This window comes from Haemaphysalis longicornis, unplaced genomic scaffold (assembly GCF_048455015.1).
Source record: "Haemaphysalis longicornis isolate Haplotype H1 unplaced genomic scaffold, Haemaphysalis longicornis Haplotype H1 scaffold_3, whole genome shotgun sequence".
NCBI lineage: Eukaryota > Metazoa > Arthropoda > Arachnida > Ixodida > Ixodidae > Haemaphysalis > Haemaphysalis longicornis.
Window position 1 is genome coordinate 47,304,892 of NW_027526335.1, and position 27,649 is coordinate 47,332,540.

Below are 27,649 nucleotides of genomic sequence, written 5' to 3' on the forward strand. Positions count from 1 at the left end.
GTTGCAATACGCATGATATTTAATGCGCCTCCACTGCAATGAAGTCGTTGTAGAGATGAAGTGAATATAAACATGCATGCATTTAATAAAGAGTTGAGATCAACAAATCGTCTTCAAAAAGCACAAACGAAAGCCACAGCTTTACCAAATGCCACTTTATACACCCGGCCAAGCTTATGAGGACTTGTAACGCTCTGTATAAACGTGCAATCAAATGAAAAGTAAAAAAAAAAAGGGGGGGGGGTGCATATAACAGATTTCCGCACTGACATTTACAAATACATTACCAGCATAATATACGTTTAACGGAAGAGTGCTTCGCATTAGTCATTGCGCGCATTCTTTGACTTCACACACACAACTTCGAGTCTTCACTTCATGATAAATTTCCAGTAGATAAGTGCCCCTAGGATGCACATTTCGATAACGATAATCAAGATCAGTATCATCTTGTTAGTCATGACGCGCCTATACATGGTGCGCAATATCTTGCGACTAGTTGTTAGGTTCTGATCCGTCTCTTCGAGCCGCTCTTTCGTGCGCACGAGCGATTCCCTTTGGGTGCGAAGTTCTTCCGCAACGGCCGTCCCGATTTGGTCAGTTTCGGCGGCCACTTGAAAAGTTCGAGCCAAGCTGTCCGTGGTTCTGTTCAAGGTTTCATTCATCTGAAGGAGCCTACTGCGTTGGGGATCGCCACTGCCGAAATCCCCCAAGACGCTGGACGGACTCAGCAGGTCTTGCCGGGCGATGGTAACGTGCGTAGCCCCTCCAGCCAAAGTCGATGCGGTCTTGTTCACTTCATCGAGTTCTGAGCGGTACTTTCGGGTCTTGGAATTCATATGCACACGGTACGGGTTCGGTGCCGACCGCGCTTCGTGCTCCATCTCCTGCAGGACTCCGCTGGCTTGGTCCACCTTGCGCTGTATCTCGCGAAGCTGAGACTTCTTGCTCTCGGCGACGCCACCACGGTTCTTGACGCTCTCCAATTTGCGTCGCATGTCGTCCATAAGCGACACGAAGTCCTCTTCGAGGTCCTCGAACTTTTCCGAAGACATTGTGAGCTTCTTACGTATGTGTCAGGCTTACACTGGCAGGAAGGGTGCGTAATATCGAAGCCCATCAAACGAAAAGACGAAAACACACCCAGCTGACGGTCCTGTGACCTGCCCGTCTGCCAGCGGCGTTGCGATAAACACGGGTCGTAAACTCCCCACGGTAAAAATGGTCCCACACTGTTGGTCTTTTCTTGACTTTTGCTATTAAATAATGCGACGGCAGCACAATACAAAGCACTGTTTTAAATAAAAACAACAATTTGTACAAATAAAAACATAAAATATTTATTTTTAATTACTAAAATGTCTTTGTTTTAATATTTTGCTTTTTTAAAAGTTTTTTTGCTTGACTGATTTCACTGCGTGGTCATTTTTACGATTGCAGCGCTGCCGCGGCAAACGTCGGATCCTGATCGGCTAGGAGAATTATTTATCTGTCAAACCCTGTGCGCTAGCTGTAAAAGGACTAGCCACGTCAGAAGCCAAGCCAAATCGGAAAGCTCCATGTATAAAATCAAACTGAAAGTGAAAGCATCGCCTCATATATAAAGCATATCAATGGCATAGAATGAGGCCGCGAGCAATTATTGGGCGCACAAGGAAGTCTTGCTAAGTAAACTTGTAAACGCACAGAAATGCTGTGCCAACTTCGCGAAAATCTAGGCGATAAAGCTTTTTGTGCAAGCGACTTCATCAGCGGTCGCTGGTCGCTTGAGCTTTCGTTTGGGCCTGAGCAGCTCTGGTTCAAGCCTTGGTAAGCTGCAGCGGCTGCAGCGCTTGTACCAGTGACGTTGCAGCTAGTATTGCACTCCCTTTGAAACTGTAGACGTGCAAGAAATCGTTACACACTAGCACGTGTGGAGGTGCGCAAGGCTAGTCTCGAAGGTGTAAAAGCTCTCATGCCATGCGAGAAGTGTACAAAGGGGCTGCAGAACATGCAGATGCTGCAGAAGCGTACAAAATCTACCGGAAAGGTTTTGCGATACCGGAATTCCTTCACAGAAACATTTATTATCAGCCAAACAGCGACATTTTACAGGTAGGCACCGGTACAGAGTTTTCAGAACGAGGAATCTCACAGACAACGATGCATTTGAAAGAATAAGCAGTAATTCTGCAGACCTAGCAACAACAACAACAACAAAACTTTTCTGTCCTATGACCGCTATGACGCTGTTTGTTTGTTTGTTTAAAAACCGAGCGGATAAAGTCACGTGACAACATTCTGTGCTGCTGCACTGCTGCCATCTGTCTCCGTAAATGCGAGTGAAAACACCAACCAAAGCAACCGAAAGACCAAAGCGCTGCCTCGGCTCCTGCTGAAGCGGATTACGCTGTGTTCTTGGCAGTCAGCTGAACGTTCGAACAAAAGCCTTCTGAGCCCCGTCGACTACTTCGCGATGACGCGTTTGAAGCTGCCCTGAGCGCGTGCTTACTACTGTCCTGCTGATAATTACTCCCAGTGGCCCGCTATTTCCATGGTGAGGAAAGACTGCGCGGCCTGAAAAGAGCATCCGATGGCTGCGTCTCCGGAATCAAACATGGCAGATTTCGATGCGATCTACGAGGAAGACGACGACGAAGAGCGGGTAAACGAAGACTCCCTAGTGAGCCTCGTGCCGGAGCCCGTGGTCATCAGGGGGGCAGGCAACATGACAGTGTGAGTATGCACCGAGCGCGCTCGCGGTTGCGACGCTGTGGTGTCGCTCACGCGGCGTCTCGCACAAAGGAAGACCCCCCACACGGCAAGCGCGCAGCAAAATGCCGCGGCAAAGCGTTGTTTTCAACTTTTTAAGAGCCTCGTGACTGTGTGCGTTTAATACCTTGAACACTGCGTGATTTGAGTGACCGTTTTTTGTGGTTGTGCGGTGCACTGCTGTAACTAATGGGCAGCGATCGCGAACTGCTTTGTTTTGGTTAGCGTCAGGTTAGTTCGCGCACAAACTATATAAAAAAAATGTCTGTGCACTCGATACCTGCGCAGTGAGAGGCCTGCAAAATGGTGGCTAATAAACGAAACACGAAATAAAACTAACTCGTGGATTTTCCACGCACCGCGAAGTCGCCGTTTGGGACGAAAGTTGGTATGAAGGGGAAAGGGGGGGCCTTTATCTCCCACTGATAATGTTCGACGTGCTAGCCCCCAAAGGCTTTTCCTGTCGATCATTTTTGTGTGTCCGTGCTGCTACAAGAATCCGCAAACTGACGTCACGGACACGATCCGTTTACCAATCCACGTGTTGTTATTGATCAGCTGATTCAGCTGCTAGACATTTTGGCTCCTGGCCCGTCTTTGTTCTCCGGCGGCCTTTTTGCTGACTGATGCCATGTTGTTCATTTCTTTTTCCTTCAAAATTTACGCTGCCACACAGTTCAGAGAGCGCTGTGATGTGCGCACTTTGCGTAGCAGCTAGCCTACGGTACGGTTGCTATGTGGCGTAATGAGTGCGCCCGGAACGGGGAGTGGGTTACGACCGCGTGCGTTTTTATTGCCGCTGTTTTAACGCCAGCTGCTGGTATGTTTACGCATGCTGCGCAGATTTGGACTGAGCAACAAGTTCGACACGGAGTTCCCGCCCACGCTATCAGCCAAGGTAAACAGCGGGAACGATCTCATTACTGCTTTCGCTTTCACGCGCTTGGAGCTACTCACATCCTTGCGAAACTACTACGTAGCTAGTTGCCTTGTAAGGGTTATGCAAGTTTAACGGCGTGTGCTGCTGTCTCGTGCGGCGTAACCCAGATTACAGTAGCGTACTTCCTCTTCATGATGTAGCTGAAGTTAAAAGGGTGCATGGCAAGCAACAGAAACACTATCTAGAATGGAAAGAGATGGAGCTTTCTTAAAGATAGAAATTAAACTTTAAAGGCACTTTTTATGGAAGAATAAAATTGTAGTAGAAAGGCCCACATGTGCACAAAGAAGGAGAAAAAAAAACTTGTCTTTGATGTCTTGTAGCCTGGACGAGTTTGCATGCACAACTCAGGACTGTTTAGGGAAGTGGGTGGCATAGACCACCAGCAGTTAGAGACACTATGATTACTGGCTATAGTGAAGTCTGGTGTCGAGAGAGCTTCCAAAGCTGGAGTCATTTTAGTTGTGACATGCTGGCACTTGCCAATTGATTACCTGCCTAGACTTTCATTTGATGGACATGCGTCTTGGCATTTATTTCACCTTTTTATTTTTCCCGCTCCAATTTTTGAACCTTCAGTGTATGAAAATTGCACATTTAAGCTGGGTGCCAATGCCAAAAAAGCCACAGGTGCACTACTAATTTCTGCAAAGCTTGTCATTTTGAAATGCCTGCTGCTGGTCTTTTTGACATCTACTAAAGCAAGATGAAAGCAATTTCTGGTTAGTATGAGGAAATGTTTGTTACGTGGTTTTATAATTGTGAAGGCTTTTCGGCTCTCGACAATCCTGCCACGACTTACTTTTCAGTGTTTGTCGTTTGCGCAGGAGTAGCGTGTCATGTAGTAAGTTTTGTGGTGGAAAGTGTGAATTAGCTTACGTTATTACTGGGTTGCACCTGATAATGGCTCACAGTTTTCAATTCTTTAATGAAAGCATGCTAAAGTCTTAAAGGCTGGCCATGGCAACCATTTTTTCTCTTGATGGAGGCAAGAAACAGAAACACCAACGTTCATGAAAATTTAGACCATCTGGTGAAAGATTCCCAGCTGGACTAAATTAATCTGCAGCCCTAAACTACAGTGGACCTCAAGCAAAACCACAATGAGTGTTCCAACCTTCTTTTCGTTTTTGATAATGCACAGGCTGAAGGGGTGCTCTGATTAGGGATAAAAAGGAAACATTAGCCAAGTCATCCTTATTATTAGCATGAGTGCAAGACTAGCCGGCTTTTCTCTGCAGACCAACAAGTTTGCACACTCCATCAGTCTTATTTGTGCATTACAGAGGGATTATTGCGTCCTCTTTGCTTGCCCTTATCAGCTAATCCGAATTACCAGACTCGTAGAAGTGTCCACAGCGGACATTTTGTTATGCAGTTCAGAAATCTGTGAAGCACAGCAGCTTGTCCAAGTGCATATCTGAGCAGCAGTAGCAGATCCCCGTTTTGTGCGCGCAGCTTTGACGAGACGTGGTCCATAAAAAGGCAGTTGAACTCCTTTTTTTTTTTTTTTTGTTCGTTTTGATATTTTTCCTTCGCCGCCCACTTTTGCCTCACCCAGGTGGCACCAGAGGAGTTCAAGGCCACCATTTTGCGCATAAACAGCGTGCTGCGTAAAACTCTGCCGGTGAACGTAAAGTGGCTGTTCTGCGGCTGCCTGTGTTGCTGCTGTACGCTCGGCTGCTCTCTGTGGCCCGTCGTCTGCCTCAGCAAACGGGTGAGTGTTGCAGCCTGGGAAGGCTGGCGCTCGCGCCAAAAATTAGGTGCAGCTTGTTCCTATCATTCGAAGAGGCCTTTTATTTTCAACTTTTTTCGAAATCCTAAATGCTTGCGAAACGTAGTCAACCAACACATCCCATACTTCGATTAAGGGTTCGCAAAGTACCTCAGCCAAAAGTTACTGCTCTATGCCCATCAGATAACCTAGAAGCTTGCTCAAAAGGTTTTTCTCTCTTTCCTTGTCTTGGCCTTCTACTGCTGCAATTATGTCATAGCGGCACTGTAGCGGCTGTTGGCCGGTTTTTATTCAGTTGCAGCAATGAGCGCATTCGATAGCCCCTTTGAAAAGAAAGCCACAAGAGCAAAGCAGAAATGGAAGGCCTGTCTGCTGTGACGAGCAAATCACGCAGTGCCGCTCCCAGCTGGTGATAAGCGTATCTTTCGCAGCGCTTCCAGGCGGGAACGAAAGCAGGAAAGCATTTATCAGAAGTGTTGCAGAGTTCCTTTAACATACCGGGGAGAGAGAGAGATAGAGAGGAAAAAAAAAACCATTTCAGCTCTGGAAGAACTTTTGTTGCGTGATTTCTTGTAGTCTCGTGCTTACAGCGCAACCACGTTGCGCAATGATTGTGAAAGCTGGTTGCAGCGTTGAGAAGTCCCTTATCAGGCTGAGGTGCCATGCTGCTGCAGCTGTGTGTCCAGGGTTGCTGATGGCTGGTCACCCGTCTGTGAAAAATATGCGTCGGATGCAGAGGCTAGTCTGCAGCTGTGACTCCGTTGCACCGCATCCCAACCTGCTTGACTAAGCTTGCTCGCTCTGTGAAGAGCTGTTTTTTATTGCATGCCTTTGCAGCATTGGGAGCAGCGAGAGACAGTGCTCTCATTATTTAGAAAGGGTGCTCTCATGCATCAGCCCACGAGCTCTCGTAAGCCAGCTGCCTGATGGCACAAAAAATGGCAGGCGGCAGATTTTTTGCGAGACGCTCGGGGGAAAAAGAGTTGGAGGGAAGTAATTTTGTTTTCAGTCTACGTACGTTTGGCTTTTGTAGCGAGGTTCTAATAGGCTCCGGAACGATCGCCGGGTGGCGCTGCACTCTCCCCGGAGGGGGAGTACGCCGGGGCGGCGGCCTATTCGGCACGTGCTTTTTTCGGTGCGCGCGTGCTGCATTTCTCGCGCTAGGAAGAGGGCTGGGTAAAATTTTCTTTCGACTTATCAAAGCATACACATTAGCACGTGTCCAGCAAGTTCGGTTTACACGTAGAGTAGCTACTGGGTCCATTTTTGCCGGTACTTGTCTTGTCGTCTGCTAGAGGCGCGTCGTCTGCTACGCGCCAGTCGAACGGCCGAGCGCCCCGGCGGTTTCACGGGATAAAGAGTGCTCTTGTGAAGCAGACGCCTCCCGGCCCGCTCCTCCGCGTCTGGCAAGTGCACGCGCAGCTCGCGCTGTCTCCCGCACCGCCTGAGGCATCCAGCCTCCTACTCACGAATGCGAACAAAAGGCGACCGCCGGCTGCGCGAGCCACTTAAGCCAGCACGTATGTACAAAGAGCGGCGGGAACACTCCTCACTAGCCCGAAACGAAAAGATGAAACTGAAAGCGAAAAAAAAAACCCATATTGTTGCATGGTCAGCTGCCACGACAGTAACATGGCGAAAGAAGAGGATGCATTCGTTAAATTCTGCATATTGCCCGCGAAAGCGCACCAAAAGGATAGACGGTAAGCATGGATCACTGCAGTTCGAAAGGTGAAATAAGTTGACACATTTTTGTTTGTATCTGTGTGCTTTCAGTTTACATTACCCGGCTTTGAAAATGTGAACTAGTGTTCTAACGAGTCCTCCCTTCTACACTTTTTTTAATGCATGCTGCCAATGATTGTTTTCCGCTATAATAAATGAACTTCGGAGTTGTTTAGCTGGTGCCGTTCGATATCGTCCATATATAACACAATAGGTTGACATTTTGCATGGGTGAAAAAAAAAATAGTTTCTAGCGATTTACCTGGCTGTAGTAGCTCTGGTCCGTCTTGTCATTGTGACTTGTGTTCTGGACGGGATTGCTGCGTTGTTCGCTTTTTTCCCACATTTAGAAATACTGGTAATTAAAAGAGGTATACACCAAATTCTGTATATTATAGTAATTAAAAGTTATACGCCACAAGCTGTTCTGTTGTTTCCGCCAACTGTCACGCTAACCCATACTTGTACTCCAAGCGGGTGACTAACATTGCGAACAAAAATTTCTTCAAGGACAAGTAAAATGGAAATGCGGCGCTGTCAGCGCACCCCTTAATTAGCGTGTGCCTTTCTAATGCGTTTTTATAAGATGCAGCTGATTGTTTCAAGAGTAAGAAATAACCTATTAACCATAATCAATCACGTTTATCTTACATTTCTTGCACGCGTCAGTGTTTCTGCCGTCCAGAAAGTCCGGATGTCAGAAGCGCGAGCACGCGCAGGGAGTAACAAACAAGAGAAAAGTACGCTGTGACCAGCTGAACAGCTGTCGCCTTGCAGAAGAAAAGAGCAATCGACGACCGCCGAACAACGCGTTTCCCCCCTTAAAATCGTCGGGGCAGTCTGCCGGTCGAGCGGCGGGAAGCAGGCGGCGCGTCTGTAGCAGACGACAAGACAAACGTCGACAAAAATGAACTCAGTAACTACTCTACGTTTAAACCGAACTTGCTGGACACGTGCTAATGTGTATGCTTTCATAAGTCGAAAGAAAATTTTACCCAGCCCTCTTCCTAACGCGAGAAATGTAGCACGCGCGCAGCGAAAAAAGCACGTGCCGAATAGGCCGCCGGCCCGGCGTACTCCCCCTCCGGGGAGAGGGCAGCGCTTCCCTCGCCCGGCAAACTTTAGCTTCGCCTCCCTATGAGGGCGGGCAGCTCTAATATGCGGATGAAGTTGGGTTTGCTTTGCTTTGTTTGGAATGCGAGCAGACTGAAATACATCGGCTGCATTCTCGGCTGAATTCAATTGTATCGGCTGCATCAGCTGAATTCAATTGTAACAAAGGGCTCGGAAATGGTTCCTTTTGTTGTTGTTTTTTTATTATTTTTGAGCAAACTCGGTTTGGTTCATCTTACAAAAAGAATTTAATCAAGGACTGGTCTGGTGTTCAGAAAAGGGTACCCTTTTTTACCTAGGAGGAGCGACTTGTTAGGCAACAGTGTGTTGCAAACACATGGAAAAGATGCCGTACAATGCACTTTGTTTAGTTAAATGTACCATGATATTAATCAGTAAAAAATAAAAACGATTCTGTCGGCTTTTATGTGTGTCGCTTGAAGGACAGTTGTGAGAAAGCCTAGTGCAGAGGTTCTTACCATATTTTCTATATTTTAAGCACTCTGTGATTCAGGGCACCCTTTCTAAAGACTTCAGCAACGGGAATGTGAAAAAAACATCATATTCATTTTCACATGAATGAGCTTTATATCCAAGCACACCTGTTGCTACTTTAAAGGAGTACTGACACAAAATTTTAAAGCTGAGATGACTATGTAAAAGGCTTCCTTCGTATATGGAGATATCCACCAGGAAGTTACAACTGTAACCGTTGAGTATAAGGTGTTTTAGATTAATTTGAATCTTTGCACGCACCAGAAAGCTCAGAATGGATACCCTTTCGGCATGAACATCAGCATGATGCGATGAGTGCCTTGCTCCCAAACTGCCAATGTCAGGGCTCCCGTGACGTAGCCAATGTGCTGGCTGCTGTTGGCGTGACTGCTTCGCCTTGTGCGTCACGTCACAGTTTTGGGACTGACGTCATGCTGCCCGGGCGCGTGCAACCACAACTGGTGAGGACACGTGTGCGCACGCGTCCCGACCAGTCGTAATGCGACGAGAACAGTGATGTCATGAGCGCCCTCGTGTCGTGGCAGCCATCTCGGTGTTCATTTGATCGAAACTGACTGCTATCGAACATCTAATGTGCCAGTCTATGATTACTAGGCTGGTAGGCACCCATAGCAGCGAAAAAAATCAGTTCTCCTTTAAGCTTCGTAGGTTTGGAAAAATAAAGAAAAGAACGTTTAGAATTTAGAAATGGTATTGTCACATGTAATATATCAGCTGTATGAGATTTCAATCAGGACTTCACCGTTCATGCCATTTTTTAGAACGTCGTATTCATGTACAGGTGCCGTCAAAAGTAATTAGAACACGGTCTTGTAAATTAACAGGAGTTTCTTCTTCCGGAAACTGCCTGGCTACATCGGTGTGTGTTTAAAGAAGTCCTCCTTAATAGAAAAAGCTTCTAAACCGGTAATGGCTATCATAAAGCCAGCAAGACAAATATTTTGTGATATTCACAAATCCTTGTTTCAATTACTTGAAAAGAAAATTTCAAGTTATTTTTTCACTTGTTGCCAAAACTGAAACGAAGGTGCGCTTAACCAGGAGAATTTAGTTTTCTCCCTGGAGTCCAGATAATGCCTGTAAATAGATGCAATAAACTGACTTTCGGTATCCAAGGGGCTGGTTATAAAACTATGGTTTAGCGTGTGTTATTTTATTATATTTTTCTGTTTTCCTTTTTAAATGTACATTTTTGGTTTTTATTGGTGAGTATATTTATGTGTACAGGTAAAAACATGTAGAGCTCCTTTTTGTAAACATGTATTTGGTTTTAGCATTGCTGCTAACATAAAATTAGCCAGAATGACGGGCATAAAAAAGGCACGTTTATTCGTCAAAATATGAAACAGGAATGAAGAAGTTTGCACACCAACCACGCATTTCACTTCCTATGAAGTCCTAATTACTTAATTTAATTCACAAGCATGTACTCGCCCAGATTTTCCTCGTTAGTTTGCATCCCTCTTTTTATTTATCCTCTTGAGTTTAGAGATTGTCCTTTGAATGTTTACTTTTGGGGCGGGCACGCTAAGGAGGCGGCGTGCTGCGGCACCTAATGTCGGCAATTTAATCGAATGTGATTGTCAAAAGACAACATCTGCTACGTTTTGAGTGCAGTTTACTGCTGATATTCGCACAGCTGTGGCCACAAGGTTTGAATTGTGTCAGTGCCACTAATGGCAGGCGGGAGGATTTATCTCTAGCTTGAGAAGTTGCTGGGAATTTGAGGCTTCACATTTGGGTCAACGATGCGCACGTTAAAAAGCCAAAATATTGTCAGGGGAGCAGCGTACTACATTCTATAGGAAACGCTCCTTTTTTTGCCAGCAGTGACTTCACCCCTCATCCCCCGAACCTAGCGGATGACGAAACTATAGTTAGAACCAAGTTCAGGAGAGGAAAAAAAAAGAAAAAGAATATATATGTGTGTGTTTGCGTGCTTGTGCTGTAGTATGCTGCTATAACGAGACAAGCATTTGTATTAGCAAGCATGTTCATGGAGGACAAGTTTATATTTGTTGCAAGATATAAGAGGTGATTCAGCCTGGATATTAGTTTCAAAGAATGCATGATTGACCATGATTTAAAAGAACAGTTTAAATAAATGAAATATGTACAAATTTATTAGCATATGTCGGGGTTTTTTAAAAGTTTTTTGTGAGTGCTGCCAAAGCTGCAGTATTTCTTAGCCCATTACGTACTTATTTTATCCACAAATACCATTTGCATGATTCTAACGCGCACTTTTTTTTGCTAAATGTGTGCGTTGCAATCTGGCTCAAAACTGAAACCAGCTAAAAAGCGGAGAGCAGCATTGGCGTGGCCACGAACTCCTTCCAAAATCCAACCCAATCTAATCCGAAACAATCTATCAACATTCGAGTAAATTTTGGTGCACCCATTTCGCAATGGGCACACATCAGCCAGCTGTTCCACATATTTCTGCTGTGCAACTAGCGCCTCGTTTCAGTTGTTATGGCTCTGAAAAAATATACAGGGTGGTAGGTACGACGATAATTGGAACACTTCAAAAAATTTTCCTTACCCAACCGTCGCTCTGTTCGCGCTCAAACTGCAACCAAAGGTCGCATTTTGTGGTCTATTTTGTTTGACACCGGGAACGACGACGGTACTTACCTGTTTATTCCGAAACTAAATAAAAATGATTTTCGCCTGTGCAAGCTGATCTTGTAACAACGGCGCCACGTGGGGTATTCAGAGTGAAACGGACGATGGGGATTCGCGGTAGGAAGGAGCCAAACCCAGAAGTTTGAAGCATCGTGTACCGATATGGAAGGTTTTACAAATTCATAGAAATGTTCCTAACGACCTAGCTTGCTTCTTTTAAAAATATATTACTTCTTTATTGAGATAAAAAAATGCAAGAAACACATTTTGGTTTATCTAGTTTTTACTATATGGTGCTAGCTGTATAGCAAGCAAGAGTTTTATTTTTTTATTTCAGCACAGGAGTGCATATATTGCTAAAATAAGCAAACTAGGCCGTTGTGAACATTGATATGTATTTGTAGAGCTTTTAGTATTGGTGCACAATGGTTTTTGTGTCCATGGGTCATGAACTAGTAAGTCCTATAGGAATGCTAACAGGCGAGTCCCCCTGAGGGACAAATCTTATTACATCTGTCTTTTCTGCCAATATATTGCAAAGGAGCAGCTTGTCAACCGTCGCGTACTGCGGATAATTGCACCACAATTAGTCACACAAAGAATGTGTCAATATGTACGGTTGTGGTGAAAAAAAGAAGCGAGAGGGTTATACTCAGGGCAACAGATATGCCACTGGCAACAAAATGTGCATTTTTACAGAAAGCCCGTTCTACATGGCGCGAATTTACCTGCAAATTCGCTGCTTGGCGCCACTCGTGCGCCTAAACGACCTATTTTCGTCGCTGTGGCAATAGTCATTTTGCTCCAGGAACAGTGCTGCAACAGCAAATTCGCAGGTAAATTCGCACCATGTAAAGGGAGGGGGGGGGGGGGGGTGCAGGGACAATGTTCCGAGTTGTTAACAACTGTTTTCCGTCGGCGGCCCCAGTTGCATGGAGGTACTGAAGCAGCCAGGCCTGCGGTTTTTCCAGGCCCGCGAATCTCCCCTAGTTTGTTCTGAGCAGCAACGATACGTCACCGTAGCAGAGCGCGAGCTCACAGAACACCCCTGTGGATAGGAGTTAGGAGTTAGGCATGCCAGGAGGGAAACGGGCCACCTAGGGAGAGTTGTGCGCTTTCCGACAGGATTTTTGGGGTTCTAGACAAAATCCTACGACGGTGCAAGTTATTGCCGTGGTCACCATTCATGACAGCGCGACAAAATTTGTAGGGGGGTGGGGCGGAGGGGCTGAAGCCTTATGCCCCCCCCCTCCCTATGCCCCTGAGTACGAGCTGAATAAGCAAGTTTAAGAAGTGCCCTGGATTTTCGCTGCCACTGTTGCGAGCGTAAAATACAATGTCTTCTGCCAGGTATGCGATGCCATGTCTTTTACATCTGCGTGGTAGAATCGGCGTCAAATTATTTTTTACAATTTCCCTACGTGCACATACTTGCGCTTTACAATTGTGCAAATACGGTTGATGACGCCATAGCATAATCGCCATGTGCTAGCAGCTATCATAATTTTAGGTGGGAAGCAGTAATGATTTCTCATTTATGGTGATAAAAGCAAATTTTTATTCGAAGATAGCATCATGCTAGCCAGCCCAAACTTTCACTGGTGCCTTTGTTAGTCATGTGAGTCAGCGTCAGCCCCTTTAGAGAAGTTGTATATGCCGTTGGCAAGAACACTCATCGTCTGAAAACATCTGTCCTCTGGGAATATGCTTGCCATTAAAGACAGCTGACATTTACTCCTGGAGCAGCTGACAGAAAGCTGCAGGACGAGCGAACAAAATGTCCAGATGCGTATTCATTGTTGTAGACGGGCAAGCATATAAGTGGTGATAAGTTCTTTCCGTAATGAGAGTGGCATCTTCAAAAGCTTTTGCAGAGCTTTCTAATTATCGAAAGAATCTTTGTTGGCGTCTTCTGCAGTCCCTTGCTGGCATACTGCACAGATGGTTGGTACATCTTTGATGCACTGTTGTCTGATGGTGTCATTTTAAAGTTTTGATGAAAGACTTCCCTTCATGTTTTATTTATTTTTTTATACTTAATAATGTTGTTAGACACTTTTGTTTAAGCTACTTCCTCTCCTTAGATGTTTTAGCTATATTTGGGTTCATTGTTGCACAGACCGTTAGCATCAGTGAGCCGCATTGATTCGTTTCACTCACACCAGTTTAGCTGTGTACCTTGCTTTCGAGCGGGCTAGAGATGCATCTGCCGCTTGTGACTGAGCCTATAGAGCATCCAGTCACCGTTAATGTGACATTGTTTGGGTTCCGATGAATACGGCAGGCACATATGGTCAAACAATTTGTAAGGGTGAACACCTCCGTGACATTGGCAGTGTTATCTGTTGGGAGCCACCAGCAGAAAAACGGCATATTATGAAAGTTTCTTGCCTGGCCAGTGGCCACCAACATCTACGGGAGGGCATGGTGAGCCGCTAAACAGATGACTGTATAACTGCTGAAAACCTTTGCAAACCCTGACAGACCTTTCAACTCTGGCATGTGACCTGGCCAGTTGTGAATGCCACCTATCTTAGTAGTCATGGGTCAACTTTTTACCACAACTTTGGTGTGTTTTCCTTTCTCTCTTGTTGTTTATTTTTTTTGTTTTTCTGAATTCAACTACTGGGCCTTCAGTTGAACACAGTGAGTGCAAATGTGTGATGTCCTGGTTGCCAGCGCGTGAAAGCCATGTATAAATGTAGATTTATTTTTGCCAGTGGCTAGTCTCATTTAACCCTTTGAGGGTCTAATTTTTTTGAAAAAAACTTTCCCTGGTGGTCAAATTAGTTTATTGCGGATTTAGAATGTACAAAATGTCTAAAAACTAGATTAAATGGTAAAAAATTATCAGGAACAGTATTTTGGGGTCAGCATCACTTAGAACTGAAAAATGTTCAATAGTATTTTAGAGTGTGGTATTCCTTGAAACACGGGGTCTACGCACAGTGCCTTATCGCAGTCTGCACGCATAAAGCGCGTGTCCGAAAATGAGCTGTCTTCTTCCGAAGAAAGACTGTCTTCCGATTCAGACTCGGTGAAAGGAGCAAACTCAGAGTCAGAAGAGTCATCGCGGTCGGTGTCATCAGAACGGGCAGTTCGTTAGGCCATATCGCTACTTTGCCGTGCATCTGAAGAACTCGAAGGCAACTCAGTAAACGAGGAGAGCGAGAGTAACTTGTGCGCGCCGGTGATAAACAAGCTAATAGCAGCGCCAATATAGATAGAAATCAACTTCCGCCGCCCCCGCAACGGAGTCTCCGAGTAGGTTACTTCAGTTCCAAGCAAGGAGGGCAAGAATACCTAGTGAGCGTGGGTAATAAACAAGGTAAGAGCAGCGCCAATATAGATCGAAATCAACTTCTGCCGCCCCTAATAGCGAGCGCCGATCAAGTTTCGTGCGCCTCCGATGCGATCACGTGGCGAAACTGAAACCACGAAACACGTTGACACGTACAGACGCCGTAACGTGCCGAAGCCAGAGAGTTCTGTTTTTCACCGCAGGAAGTTAGCACAATCAAATTTCAAACACTTCTTGTAAGTCCCAGGAGGTGGCAGAACCTCCCAGGGAGCATGCATCGTTAATATGGCACGAAATTTCATGCTCGAAATCGTACCCGTACGGCAAAGACCTTGCGGGACGGAAAACCGCCGCAGTACACGTACGGCAAAAACCCTCAAAGGGTTAACGTACCATCCAAGTTAGGGCAATTTTTTGTTTAGCTTAAACAGCCATATGGGTCATACACCTTACAACAAACGAACAGCCTGCTGAAGTGGGTTTTAAAGGAGCCATGAAGACAAAATACAAGTTTGCGGTATTCGAAAGATTTCGTGTTTTATAGTGCCCCAGCGCTTGTCCAAATGCAAGCGATGCTTTATTAACTGGAAATTAATTAATTTAAGTTAAAATTTAGATTTTTCTGCTAAATCGTGCGTTTTCGTGGTCTGCAATGGCATCACGGGAACTGACCGCTCTGCAGCCGATTGGAAAGCCTTTTTACCGTTAGTGAGCCTAGATGGCGCCACCATATCATGGCAAGCTGTTTTCTGCCTTTGATTGGTTTTTGACCGTATTTAAACCGGGCATGTTTTTATTCAGGGAGAAAGTAATCGTTTCGTGAAACATAGTGCTCGTTCGACAAATATGGTCACATAAGACACCGTTGCTTGCGTCAATCGGCCAGTGTCGTCTTGGGCAACCCCAAAGCCCCGCAGTACCAACAGCAGTACGCATCGGCACTTCTATGTTTACGTGTGCTTTCGTAACTTCCACTGTTTGTCCCACCATTCTTACGGCTTTAAAAAGAATGTGCCCTAAATTTAGGCGCAAATGGCTAGTTCGGCAAGCTTATAAGTTCTGCCTAATTTGCGTTTACTTTTGCCCCCCTCTGCCAATGGCAAAGCTGGCTGGTGTGACATCATAGGTTCTGTTGTGGAAAATGAGCTACTGGGTCGCATGGCCATTCCATTGTTTCCTAATTACGTAGCTTATTTGAGCGAAGTTTACGTTAAAGGTGGTGTCAGTATGATTCTAACGAGGCAATCTTTTGAATGAACCAAACTCGTGTTTTTTCTTCATTGCTCCTTTAAATAAGTGGTTCCTTTTCAAAAAAGAGACTTTACACAGTGCTCATTGGTTAGGAGAGCTGTAGCATTCACAAAGCTGTGAGAAACTACCGAGACCATGTATGGTAAGTGCGAAAGACGTTGTTGATAATGAGCATTCCTCTTTTGCAGACGCGGCACTCAATAGAGAAAGTTTTGGATTGGGAGAACAGCCATCTCTACCACAAGGTATGTTCGTGTGGCCAAATTTAGGAGGAAATGTTGTTGCGTCTTATAGCTTTATACGATGTTCAACACCCTCTCCCTTTGGCATTACATTGCATAATGTGAGAATTCCTCTAAACCATAGGGACATGTGGAAGGAGCTTGGAACTCCCCCAGTGCATACAAGCCAAGACATACCACATGCACAGCAGCAACAGCAGTGTCATTTGTGGTAGAAATCAGAAATCGGCGTGTCCGAATGTGCAAAATTTTGGCTTGAACTTAAGCCGTCGGCGATTTGACATCTACGTTTGAGTGGGCCGAGGTCTACGAAGTGCTCTCAGATAGTATTGCTCACGGCTTCCCATCGGGTCTAGGCAGAGGAAAAGGGGGTACGGGTGAATGGAGGATGTGTGCTACACTCCCGTGCGAAAGATGAGAGGCTGGGAAGGCTTGGGCGCTTTCCCATCATTCCTCCTCTTTGTCACTATGTTTGATCACGCTCTAGTTTTTAGAACAAGTACGCACCAACTTGCCCAGCGAGGTGTTTTCACCAAAGGCTTTAGTGGTCATACCTCTTCATTTCCTGTTTGAATGAGGGCCCACTAATGTGTTGCACTGCTATCCCCGCATGCGTTTCCAGAGGTGCCTGTCCTTATCAAAATTGCCACGTGCCCGGTTTTTGACTGGCCTGACCGGTTTTTTAGACAGCGGATTGGTTGCCGGTCCGTACTTAAAACTGGCTGTCATTGGCCGGTTTTTTAGCCATTGTGCCGCGATTATTATTTCCTTTGCGTTTTATAAGTGTCAATTCAGCAACTACGACGATAAATATGTGCCGACAAGCTGCGCAAAGTCACGGGAGCAGAGAAAATATGCAGTCAAGTGCGCTCCTTGAAATGGGGGTGACCAAGCGGAGGAACAACACAGTGAAATGCTGCCACGATGATCAGCAAGAGCCACCATGGTTGTCGTTCTGCGCTCTTTATGCTTTGCATAGCATTGCACGTGTATGTATATTTTAGTATCAAATGCATAATGTTATATGCAGTGCATGCTTTTTTAACGTTCGTTTGGTGGACTAAGGTGCAAAGAGCTTTTTGTGTACGAAGTGTGTGCAGTTACTTTTCAGAGCAGCACATTCAGAGCAATAATCAAAACCTCAGACACTTTCAGCACAAATGTTTTGTTGATTTATCTCTAGGAAAACGCTAGAATAAATGGCATAAAAGGCATCGTGTCTTTTTTTCAACGCAACTCAACCTTCTATATACCACGTGCACCCCCCCCCTTTCCCTTCCCCCTTGAAGGAACTTTTTTTTATTTCTGGGAGAGGTGGCAACCCTAGTCATCACTGAGCTATAAAAACAAAAAGAAAGGAAGTTGCAAAAGAGGAGAAGTGCAGATTTAAGAAGAGGAGAATTTTTTCTCTATTTGTAGTAATGATAGTCACTAAAATGGCAGCTTCAAGAGGGGCAATGCCAATTCACCCACTCCTCACGTCGCTGCCTCCTCAATTTGCCCGTACTCGCTCCAGGAATGACCAGTGATGATAGCTACTGTCACAAGTTTGAGAAATTAATGTCCCCATGAGGCAATAACAGTCTTGCACGATTCCAGCTTTCAAGAGAGGCCGTGATGATTCACATCAGTTCATGTATACCTGCTTAGGAGAATTGGCTAATGATGATGAGGTGACATTCAAGCAGCTTGCCTTTGGTACACTTACAGAAAAACAACCTGGGCGTTTGACTGTTTTTAGAACACAGATAAAAGGATGGATCCTGTGATCGCACTCTCTTGAGATGCACCATGAAATAGTCTGTGCAACCATAACTACAACCATTCGCAGCAAGGTTCTAATAACAACCTAGGCGCGCAGTTTTACATAGTGCCTCCTGCTGTCAATAATTTCTGTTGTGTAAATACCACTCTTGTGACTTGAATAGAAGCTTTTGTAGGAAATGTCAAGCCCAATTTCGGTTTTCCAGTTTTGTTCTTTGCAGCGCATTGAAATATGAAATTATGAAGTGCAAACTTTACATGTGCATTCAAATTTTTGCGGAATGTGAACAGTGGTTTTGCTCTTGCGAAATGGTTCAGTGCTGTCGGAAGACGCGACTTTGGTATGTGTACTAGTTCCTCGGATGGTCTCATGCCCACGATTTTGTTGCAGCTTGGACTGCACTGGAAGCTTGGAAAGCAAAGGTGTGACTCCAACAGCATGATGGAATACGTAAGTGAGCTTTGCCACTTTCACGATCATCACCCTTCCCACCTCCTCCTTTTTCGGGGAAAAAAAAAAAAACAACTTTGTTCAATTTCAAAGGTTAGATAACTGTGTAAAATGCTTCCTTTTTATCAAAACATATCTCCCAGCAAGTTTCAACAGCAACATTTCAATATAACATATTTTAAAACCATTTTAATCTCTGCCCGCACGAGAAAGCCTGGAGCGTGCCAGTGTGACATCATATGCTCCTTGCCCCAAACTGCCGACGTCGGGGCTCCCATGACGTAGCCGACGCGCTGGCTGCGGTTGGGGCGCGCTGCTACGCCGTGTGTATCGCGTCATGGTTTTGGGACTGACGTTATGCTGCTTGGGCGCATGGGGATGGTGAAAACCTCGGCTGGTCTGGGCATGCGCGTGCGCTCGCTTGTGTGCATGTCCTGACCGGCAGTGGTGCGACAAGAATGGTGACGTCACGTGCACCCTCCTGTCATGGCAACCGCGTGGCATTTGTTTTGCTGAAACCGAAACTGACACGAATAAACGACGTAGTAACTGATTTTTTACGCTGCGATTGACCGTCTAATGTGCCATTCTATGATTAGTGAGCTAATAGGCACCCATAGCAGCGAAAAAAACGTAACACGAAAATTTTGTGTCAGTACTCCTTTAAAGGAACTGACCTTTGGTAACTTCATCACCTCCATTCCAGCCACCAGAGCCGCTTTTTTAGCCATATTAATGCAAGGAATATTGAAGAACTTCCAAATTTTGCGCTGCTATGACGTAACGTGGCCAGCACTAAAAACATTATCGGCAGTGTGGTAACGGCACGTTAGCATTCAAGTGACACGATCGAACAGGACTAGAGGCACAATCGCTCAGTCTTGACGCGTGTCTTAGCGGTGGTTCAGGTTGGCAGTTGCCTATCGCATAAATGAGATTCTGTGATGTAGAAATCGCTGGAAAGTGGCCTGGGTGTCGCCCTTGCTTTGTATGTTTTCCTCAATATCGTGATTATCCGTTTAAAGTTAGTGATAGAATTGGTATCATTGTTTTGGGACAAGGTAGACTTTTTAGCGAACCAAACTTCTATTTTGTCTTCATGGCCCCTTTAATGTAGAGTTAAAGGCCACTAACACTCATGTGTTTAGAGGTGTTGATCTTTTGATACCACATTTTTGCGAGTTGGTGTGCTGCCAATGAAGTTTGAGCGATTTACATGGCACCATAAAATGTCGTTAAGGTTTCAGATAGTAAGGCGGCGTATCAACATTTGGGAGGCCCACAGTGCACGCAGAAATGTAATGCTGACATCTGGTCTGCGCAGCTATTGCAAGGCGGGTGTTGAAAAATTGTTTCGAAGTTTGGGTGCGAAGCACCTTAGGGGCTCGGGCTGTCGGCGTCTCCTGTCATCTCGTGAAGTCACACACGGTACTAAAACACCGGGACACTTGTTTTCCAACGCCTCGCACTAGAACGTAACGCGTACCAAAAGAACAAACCGGGACACTTGTTTTCCAATGCCTCCCGCTAGAACATTTCATCTCCGTAGGCAAAAATACGAACTAAAAGAACACACCAAGACACTCATTTTCTAACGCCTCGCGCTAAAACGTTTAATCTCCATGGCAAAAACGCCTACTAAAAGAGCACACGGGGACACTTGTTTCCCAACGCTTCGTGCTAGAACGTTTCATCTCTATGGGCAAAAATGCGTACTAAAAGAACACACTGGGACACTCGTTTTCCAGTGCCTCGCACTACTTCTTAGCATACTTCTTAGCATGCTGCGGCGTGTGACATGAAGACAACTTACAGCCAGCATGTCCCTCATTTAATTGCTGACATCCGGTTCAATGCAAGAAACAGCGCCATCGCCTCAGCACGCGCGCGATTGGTCCTCCCACTGGTGCTTCTCCGGTGCCCAATCAGCGCGCGCCACAGCACGCGCGCGATTGGTCCTCCCACTGGTGCTTCTCCGGTGCCCAATCAGTGCGCGCCATGTGGCAAAAGAGAGACTTAAGGTGTTTGAGCACACTTATACTGCATGCATCGCGCCTCCCCAGGTTCCACGTTAGTGGAGATGGCCTGGGATTTTAAAAATTTTTGCCGGCTGCGTTGGCGCCCCTTAACCCTTTCACTGCAGTTTTTTTTTATGGCTGGGCCTCTTTTTTTGCTAGGTTTTTTAACAGCCGAGCTGTTGTACCTGGCCATAATGTGTGGCGCGTAACGCATAAAGTGTTAGAAGTACTAAGGAAATGCTGAGCGCTTGTGAGTGCTCAACCACCGAGCGTCGCAGGCTTGCACAGTGGCTTAGCAAAAAACAAAGAGTGAGAACTCTTGAGGAGTGCCTCGCCGTTGCCAAGCAACCAACAACGCCGCAGCTGGCACAACAGCTGCTCCACGGAACCTCGATGCGACTCCAGGAATGCCGCGCATGCGTTGTGCACGTAGGTGCCGCCACTGTGCCCTGGCTGTCGTCAAGTGCTATCGCGCATGTAATGCTTGGCATGAGGAACACGCCGATATCGATGCACATGACGATGACTACTACTAGCACATTGCAAAGCAATGACAGAACATGTAAACAAAACAATTCCAAACTTGTACAAGTGTGTGGTGATGTGTCCGTCAGTGCTTACGTAGAAGGAAATCCTGCAGCTTCGCCTTGCGCGACTTAGTGCAAGCTTCAAGTTTTTTTTTTTTTTTTTTTTCCATGTTTAGTCAGGGGAAATTTTATACTAGTAATGCACTATGATGCTCTACAGGACATGTAAACACTTAATTCAAGTTTACCTTATCAAAGAAAAAATGCAAGGAATACAAACAAATTACATTTAATTACAAACTAATTACTTGCTTGTTAGGATGTTCAGATGACTGGAAATCTTTTTAGTGTGATATTTTTAGAATAACGGGCGTCATAAAGCAGCAGCTGGCAGCTAACATGCAGAGAGCTGCGCTCCCTTCGTTGCTTTAGTCGCAACTGACTTGCCACGGCCAAAGTGTCTGTGCTGCAGGTGAAGACGCATACGCTCTACCTGTTCTCTAAAATTCACCCGACATGATGTATGCATTTCTGTGACTTTTCAACAGATTGCACTTCATGCTCACAATAATTTTTTTGCACTAGTTTTCTAGGAAGTGGCAGGGAGTCGCGCAAAGAGGCAACACGAGTATACTCGAGCGTGGCAGGGGTGTGCGTGTGTGGTCGCCAGAGTTAAATCGGGAGTGGCATGAAAGGGTTAATTTGGTGTATAGTTCTACCACCGTAACTCTGACTGACTGCCTAAGGCACACAATTCTGTTTTGCTGGATCGCTTGGGCTCGACAACTGAGCTGCGTGCCCCGCTCTTTTCATTTTTTTCGCTTCCTGGATTGTATGGCATAGTTATCGAAGCGTAACAAAAGCAGTGCTTGTTGCGGTGCATGTTACGGCCCCACTGAGCGCTTGCTTCATACAGGTGACCAGTGTCGCCCTCCTTTGGTCTTCTAACCTCCACCTTTGACCCTTTCCTCGTCGCGACCAGTTAGAATTGAGCATTTTGACAAGCTTTCCAGAGTTTTCCAGAACTTCACTCTCACCTTCCTTGCTTGTCTCCCCCGCTCAACCTCCTGTTTACATGTTGCAGCTGTGCGCCAATCTGTTTGCATGTAGTCACAATCCTGAACCTTCCAGTGCGATGCAGAAAGTCAGTTAAACTTGGTGTTAGGCTGCACCCCATGCCTACACCGACCTTAATGGTACCAGGCACCCTTTATTTACATAAACAGTGTGTAGATCTTGTCTTAAGAACATAGCATAAAAGAACATATGGCACAGCCAAAAAGAAAAAAAATTGGTGTATGTGTCTTGTCGCATTATTGCGACTGAGTGAGTCGTACTGACTGGTTAGGGAAATAGGTTTATGGGAAAGAAAAGAGGTCGGCATGAGACAGCTCTTGAGCTTGCTACTCCTCGCTGGGGTAAGGAGGTCTCAGAAGGAAAAAAGGATAACTGTACAAGGCACCAGAGGAGACAAAGGCATTGGTGGGCTGTATACCCACTGGGCTTGTGTTACCACGTGGTGGGGCACAAAAACGATGCGCCATGGCTTAATTCACACCACGATAGCGATTGAAATAAACTAAGGGGAAAAACCTGCAGTATATGTAGGTCCACTTATCAGATATACTATACCGCTGAGATATACTAGCAGCCATTATGAGGGAACAGCGCTAGCTTAACGGGACGAGAGAAAACACCACGTGATGTGTTCTTCTCTCGTCGCGCTAAGTTTGCGCTGTTCCCTCATAATAAAATGTGCACCAACCAGCCCAGTTCTCGACCTTGGTATACTAGCGGCACTTTTATGGAGCAATTTTGTTTGTTTCCCAGCCGGAAACCAGATTCCCAAAATCTTTTGTTCAGTTTAAGAGGCCCTTTTGCTCCTTGTTATACTTTGACAAATGCTGAGCAAATCTTTGGACAGTGATGAAGGAGGAAGTCTTGTCTTCCCTTGCATCCTGTCAAATCCAGTTACCTGTGCGTAAATGCTGTACTGAGTCAAAACGAATGCAGCAAAGTCTCTGTGCTTCCAAGAAGCTGATCTAGCCTGTGGACCAATTATGTATACTGTGTCGGTCGGACCAATGTGGAGAGTAGTAACTTGTTACGTGCAGAACAGAGCATGGTTTGAACAAGATGTGCCATAGCCTTTTAAGAGTTTAATAAGGGAGCTGTGGGCACATTGCTGGTAGCATTAGCATGATGGGCTATGTGATGCACGCTCGCACAACGAAGGAAAGAAAATAACGGCACTCATAAATGAACGGTACTAAAACTTACTCTCGCAACTCCCCCTACCCCTCCAAAAGTTTTGCTTGGTTGCCAAGGCCCGGAAGTTTCCTGCACGCTGCTTCATGCGTTGCGCCTTTCTGGCTTCCTCCAGGTTCTTCTTATCGAGTTCATCCCAAAGCTGGCCATTCACCGGCCCGACTAAAAAGCCGTCCACACCGCCACGAGATCTGGACCAAGGTTGGACAGAAGGGGCAGCGCCAGGGAGGAAAGCACACCTGCATAGAATCTCAAGCAAGGGGGCTGCCGCAGCGACGGCCCCAACAAAACCAAGACGCGCTTGGCGCAAGCTGGCACAGAAACACACACACGAGGAGAGAGAGAGAGAGAGACGGCGGACTCGTCCTAGTGCTCTGAACTCGTCCTCGACTTGTTACGTGACTCGCCGTGCCATCGAACTCTCCGTTGACGTAAGGCCGGAAAAAGGAGAGTGCTTGGGAAGAGCGCAGAGCACCAGTGCACTTGCTGGGTCCTGTTTAGTAGTCACGTTTGCCTTGAAGGCATGTAATGCCCAATGTATGTGTAGGAATGAACAGTGGTGACAGGCGTTTGCTGCTGCTGCTTCTACGTCAGGCCTGTCAATGCCGGTTGATTTGAAACACTGTTGTCGCGTGCCGCCATGATTTGATCAAACGCTTTTCGCAGAAGTGCCCCCCCGGTGTTTAGCAAATGTTGCACTTTCAAAGGGTTTTGGTGGGGGAGGGAAACTGGGTTCGTTGGGCAGCCTGGTCAAGGTGGCAACCTTCGCCCGTAACGAGTGAACGGAAAAAATTAAGGGGTGGGGGAGAGGGGGAAGAGACAAACACTGGTGCCTTCTTGACAAGGTCGAGGTAACAGCTACTATTATACTTCACCAGTGCCCATAGCGTGTTACTGTTACTATAGTCAGCGTTGTTCTGCTTGGCACTGTTATGTTGCAGCGAGCACATGCCTTCACATACCGAGTGTGAGCTATTTTTCTCCTTGGGAGTGTCTGCGTCCAGTGTGGCTAACAGAGGCACACAATGTTGCACACTTGCGTATCAGTTCAGCAGTAGCTATGTGGACCGTTTCTTTTTTATTTCTACTGCAAGTAGTAGGCTGTATTCTCTCTGACAATGGGGAAAAGGTAGAAGGTGGGTTAGCTTTCACGTGCATACACGCGAGGACAAGAGGCGGAGTTTCGGGGTCATTAAAGGCTGCGCAGAGCTGTGGTGAATTTAATGCTCACGTTTTCCCAGGATCAGTGCAGCAGTTGCAATGATAGCTGTGGTTGCTTTCGACTCTTGCTGTAGCAGTTAGGTCGAGCAATGCAACAGGACAAACGGGTCCAGGCTTCTCTTGTGTATTGATATAAAGATGCGCTAGTACTTAAATTGGAATTCGTTGCAAGGAATTGCACAAAGGTAAAAAACGGTTGATCAGCACATTTACCATGATAATCAGATCGGATAGGTAGATATGTCAGTGTGTCAGTAGGCTGTTCTTGGCTGAAGGGAGTCTTGGAACTACTGTTGTTGATTGGGATCCAAAAGAAAAATGGGGTTTTAATTTACGGTGTGTTGTTGTGCATTGTTTAGAAAGTGTGCTAAAAATCAGACAAGGGGTGGTTTCGCTTGTTTTCTTCTGCATGGATACTTCTACAGTGCTGCTCATAAAAGTTTCCTCTCTTTTTGTGGGCGACGCAAAGGCTGCTCTGCTGAGTAGCCTAGTTGGAAGCTGCCTCGGCCGATATAAAACCAAGTTGCCTTCATCCAGTGAAATTGCGCAGTATTCACACCTTGCCAGGCACCACAGAGTTGGCTTTCTGGCATGTACAGCACAGTTCATATAATAGCAATTTTCATAAAACCTGGGGATTTAATTGTTAGCCTGTTGGAGTACGTTTGCTTCGAGCTTTGAAGTGCAGAAATACTCGGTGCATCAAACTGCCTAGTTTCTCGTTTAGTGAAAGGAACGTACGTGTGAAATTCTGGAATGCGTTATGTCTGGAAACAAACTGTGACAAAGATCTGTAGAATTCAATGCCCAGTATTTGATGCAGCTCTGTTAAGCTTGGAGTTGCTGAAGCAAACACGACATAGTTTAGCGTAGCACGTTGTCTGCTTGCACCCTACACGAGTGAAAACAGACATTTTATTAAGGACATGGCATAATCTGCAGTTTGTGTTACGTAAATCCCGTGCCCTGCTAGGTTTAACCTAGGTGCAAGTGAGGAAAGTTTCAGACATGCTTTAGTGTGAAGTACTGGTGGCCAATTTGTTGGCAATCCTGTTTTGTTTTTAGAGCAGCACTTGCTAGTTAGCTTGGCTACCTCCTGAAAATACGCCTTCCTTTGAGGGCTGTGTTTAAGACAAAGTACCGAATGAACCCGCACTGTACGGTCGAGAAGAGTCATTAAATTCGTTTCATGAATGGAGAATGAGACTACAAATATTCTAGTTATCAGAGTCCACTTCTCAAATTTCATTTCCAACTTTTTAAAGTGCTGAAAACAGGAGCTAGAGAAGCCATCTTGTGCCATACGTCCACTACGTCTTGGTTTACCAAAAAAGAAAACCAAATTCTTTATTGTTAGAGCACACAGGTGTTGAATGCCAACCAAAAATTGCCAGTGGGACACATTTATGTTTAAATTAAATCTATTCAGTGCTGTGGTGAAAAGTTTTCAACCCATGAATGCGTGTGTGCATCCAGTTTGTTGCTGCGTGTGAGGCAAAGAAAAAAAAAAAACTGTCTGCACTCTGTTCGTAGCCAACCGCATTGTGCGACGCACACACACACCAAGTGACGAAATGATAGTGCAAGAAACCGAGCTTCTAACATGCATTGCCTTCATGCGACATCGACAAAGCACATTTTTTTCCTTTTTGTCTTCTTGGTTTTAAGATGCTGTATGATAAGTGTACATAAATTGTCGAATTGATGCTGACCTTACTTGGAGAGGGGCAAGTCTTGTTGTGTACAAGACCGCCGCTCTCTTCCCCACCTCACGAGTCTTGTGATTTGCAGTACTTGGAGGCCAATGTACCTTACTACTATTGCATAACAAAGACGAGCTGTACAATGCATCGGTGGTGCTTTTCGTTTTGTCAGCACTGCTTCCATTTTTCTTTCCGTCTTTTTTATTCACAATTTCTTGCCAAGTTGCAGCAGCATCCCCAGTGTTGATTCTGCTCTCGTATTTATTGTTGGTGCAATTTATCATGTGATCTGGCAGACCTATGCATATCAGCTAGTTGTGTATTTCTTTTGCCTTTTTGTGTGCTCGGATTACGTTAAAATAAAGCGCCTCATGGCATTTGTGTTTCATACTGGTTTTATTTCTTCCGTTACACCTACGTTCCTTGAGCAGTGCTGTGCAGACTTAAAGAAAGAACTGTAGTAACAAAGCAGTTTTTCTAGGATGCGTTGCTTCAGAAAGCCAGGTAAAGGGAGACTCGGTATGCTGTCACATGTCACACAGGTACTTCCTTTTTTACGTGGAAACATCTGTTCAAGTATGTTAGCTTCTGGAGAGCATGTAATGTGTGAAATATTATATGCTTTCGTACTGGTGCCTATGTTGCAACATCGGCAAAAATTAGAAACTCTTTGATCAGAAGTCCATGCCTTGCAATAGCAAAATATGCAAAAGATGCTTGTGTCGACTGGAAAAGACGATGAAGCAGTGTTGGATTCCCCAGAGCAGCATTTTGAATTTTTGCATCATTACACTCAACACACCATGCACTTTCAAAAACAGCTTAATTTCTGACAGTAAAAAGAAATTTTAATTAATTTTACAGACCAGTAGCGTGGTAACATATATGAACATTGTGAAAAATGCCACGTGATGTAAGGCAACATATTTACAGTAACTATACTGCTTTACTAACCTCCGAATGCTTGTGTACTGCTAGCTTGCAACAAAAACAAGTTACTCACTCAATGCTTTCGTTTCGACATCTTTGTAAGCAAAAAAAAGACGTGCACTTTCTTGCATGATTTTCTGGAGATACGAGTGAACACTGCCACACAAATTACAAAACATGAAAAACCTTTCATGCATAGTTACAACAGACCACGTCAGCTGCAAAACTTGCATTACTTTCACATACAGAACGTAATGTGGATTAGTTTTGTGGCTTGTCCTAGCACAACAAAACACCATGGCATGTAGTTACATAGCAACGCAATGGGAAACTTCTTTCTTTCAGCTGTCTTCGTAAATTGCTTCCGCAGTTGCCTAGTGAGCCGAATTAATCTTCCCTGTTGCTAACTGGTGTCGTTACAACGTTGGCAATGTGTAGCACGTCTGCTTGGCAAGATGGTACAGCGATCCTGGCATCTTGGAGGTGTCGCCAAATGATTGACCTCCTGCACATCGAAATGAATTCATGCTTGCACAAATTTTTCAGCTTTCCGGGTTCGCGGAAT

At 45.5% G+C, this 27,649-nt stretch overlaps 3 protein-coding genes across 4 annotated transcripts in view; 1 reads left to right on the top strand and 2 right to left on the bottom strand.

Moving 5' to 3' along the window:
• Nucleotides 1-56: 56 nt before the first annotated feature.
• Vti1b (Vesicle transport through interaction with t-SNAREs 1b) lies at nucleotides 57-1,226 on the bottom strand. The gene has a single exon (XM_077703119.1). The coding sequence runs from the start codon at nucleotides 1,053-1,055 to the stop codon at nucleotides 372-374; it is 684 nt and encodes a 227-aa protein (XP_077559245.1). The 5' UTR covers nucleotides 1,056-1,226; the 3' UTR covers nucleotides 57-371.
• A 1,090-nt stretch (nucleotides 1,227-2,316) lies between these two features.
• Nucleotides 2,317-26,542, top strand: LOC144174417 (cysteine-rich hydrophobic domain-containing protein 2). 2 transcript variants are annotated; one of them, XM_077703124.1, is made up of 6 exons: nucleotides 2,317-2,715; nucleotides 3,595-3,649; nucleotides 5,253-5,408; nucleotides 16,149-16,205; nucleotides 18,358-18,417; nucleotides 23,346-26,542. In XM_077703124.1, exons 1-6 carry the CDS (start codon nucleotides 2,573-2,575, stop codon nucleotides 23,394-23,396), a joined length of 522 nt encoding a protein of 173 aa, XP_077559250.1. In that variant the 5' UTR covers nucleotides 2,317-2,572; the 3' UTR covers nucleotides 23,397-26,542. The 2 variants fall into 2 exon arrangements, with proteins under 2 accessions (XP_077559250.1, XP_077559251.1); XM_077703125.1 differs by lacking the exon at nucleotides 2,317-2,715 and adding an exon at nucleotides 2,768-3,475.
• A 98-nt stretch (nucleotides 26,543-26,640) lies between these two features.
• The window catches only part of LOC144174413 (sister chromatid cohesion protein PDS5 homolog A-like), a 44,208-nt gene continuing 43,199 nt past the window's right edge, over nucleotides 26,641-27,649 (bottom strand). Inside the window, exon 17 of the mRNA XM_077703121.1 lies at nucleotides 26,641-27,589. The gene's annotated coding sequence lies outside the window, so the exon portion shown is untranslated. The remainder of the gene's footprint in view (nucleotides 27,590-27,649) is intronic.

What these genes read in the sequence shown, in the direction of transcription:
- Vti1b (XM_077703119.1), bottom strand. Translation starts at nt 1,055, where the DNA reads ATGTCTTCGGAAAAGTTCGAGGACCTCGAAGAGGACTTCGTGTCGCTT.
- LOC144174417 (XM_077703124.1), top strand. Translation starts at nt 2,573, where the DNA reads ATGGCTGCGTCTCCGGAATCAAACATGGCAGATTTCGATGCGATCTAC. An exon ending in TCGTCTGCCTCAGCAAACGG is followed by an intron (nt 5,409 to 16,148) that starts GTGAGTGTTGCA and finishes CCTCTTTTGCAG; the next exon opens with ACGCGGCACTCAATAGAGAA. An exon ending in CCAACAGCATGATGGAATAC is followed by an intron (nt 18,418 to 23,345) that starts GTAAGTGAGCTT and finishes GGCTTCCTCCAG; the next exon opens with GTTCTTCTTATCGAGTTCAT.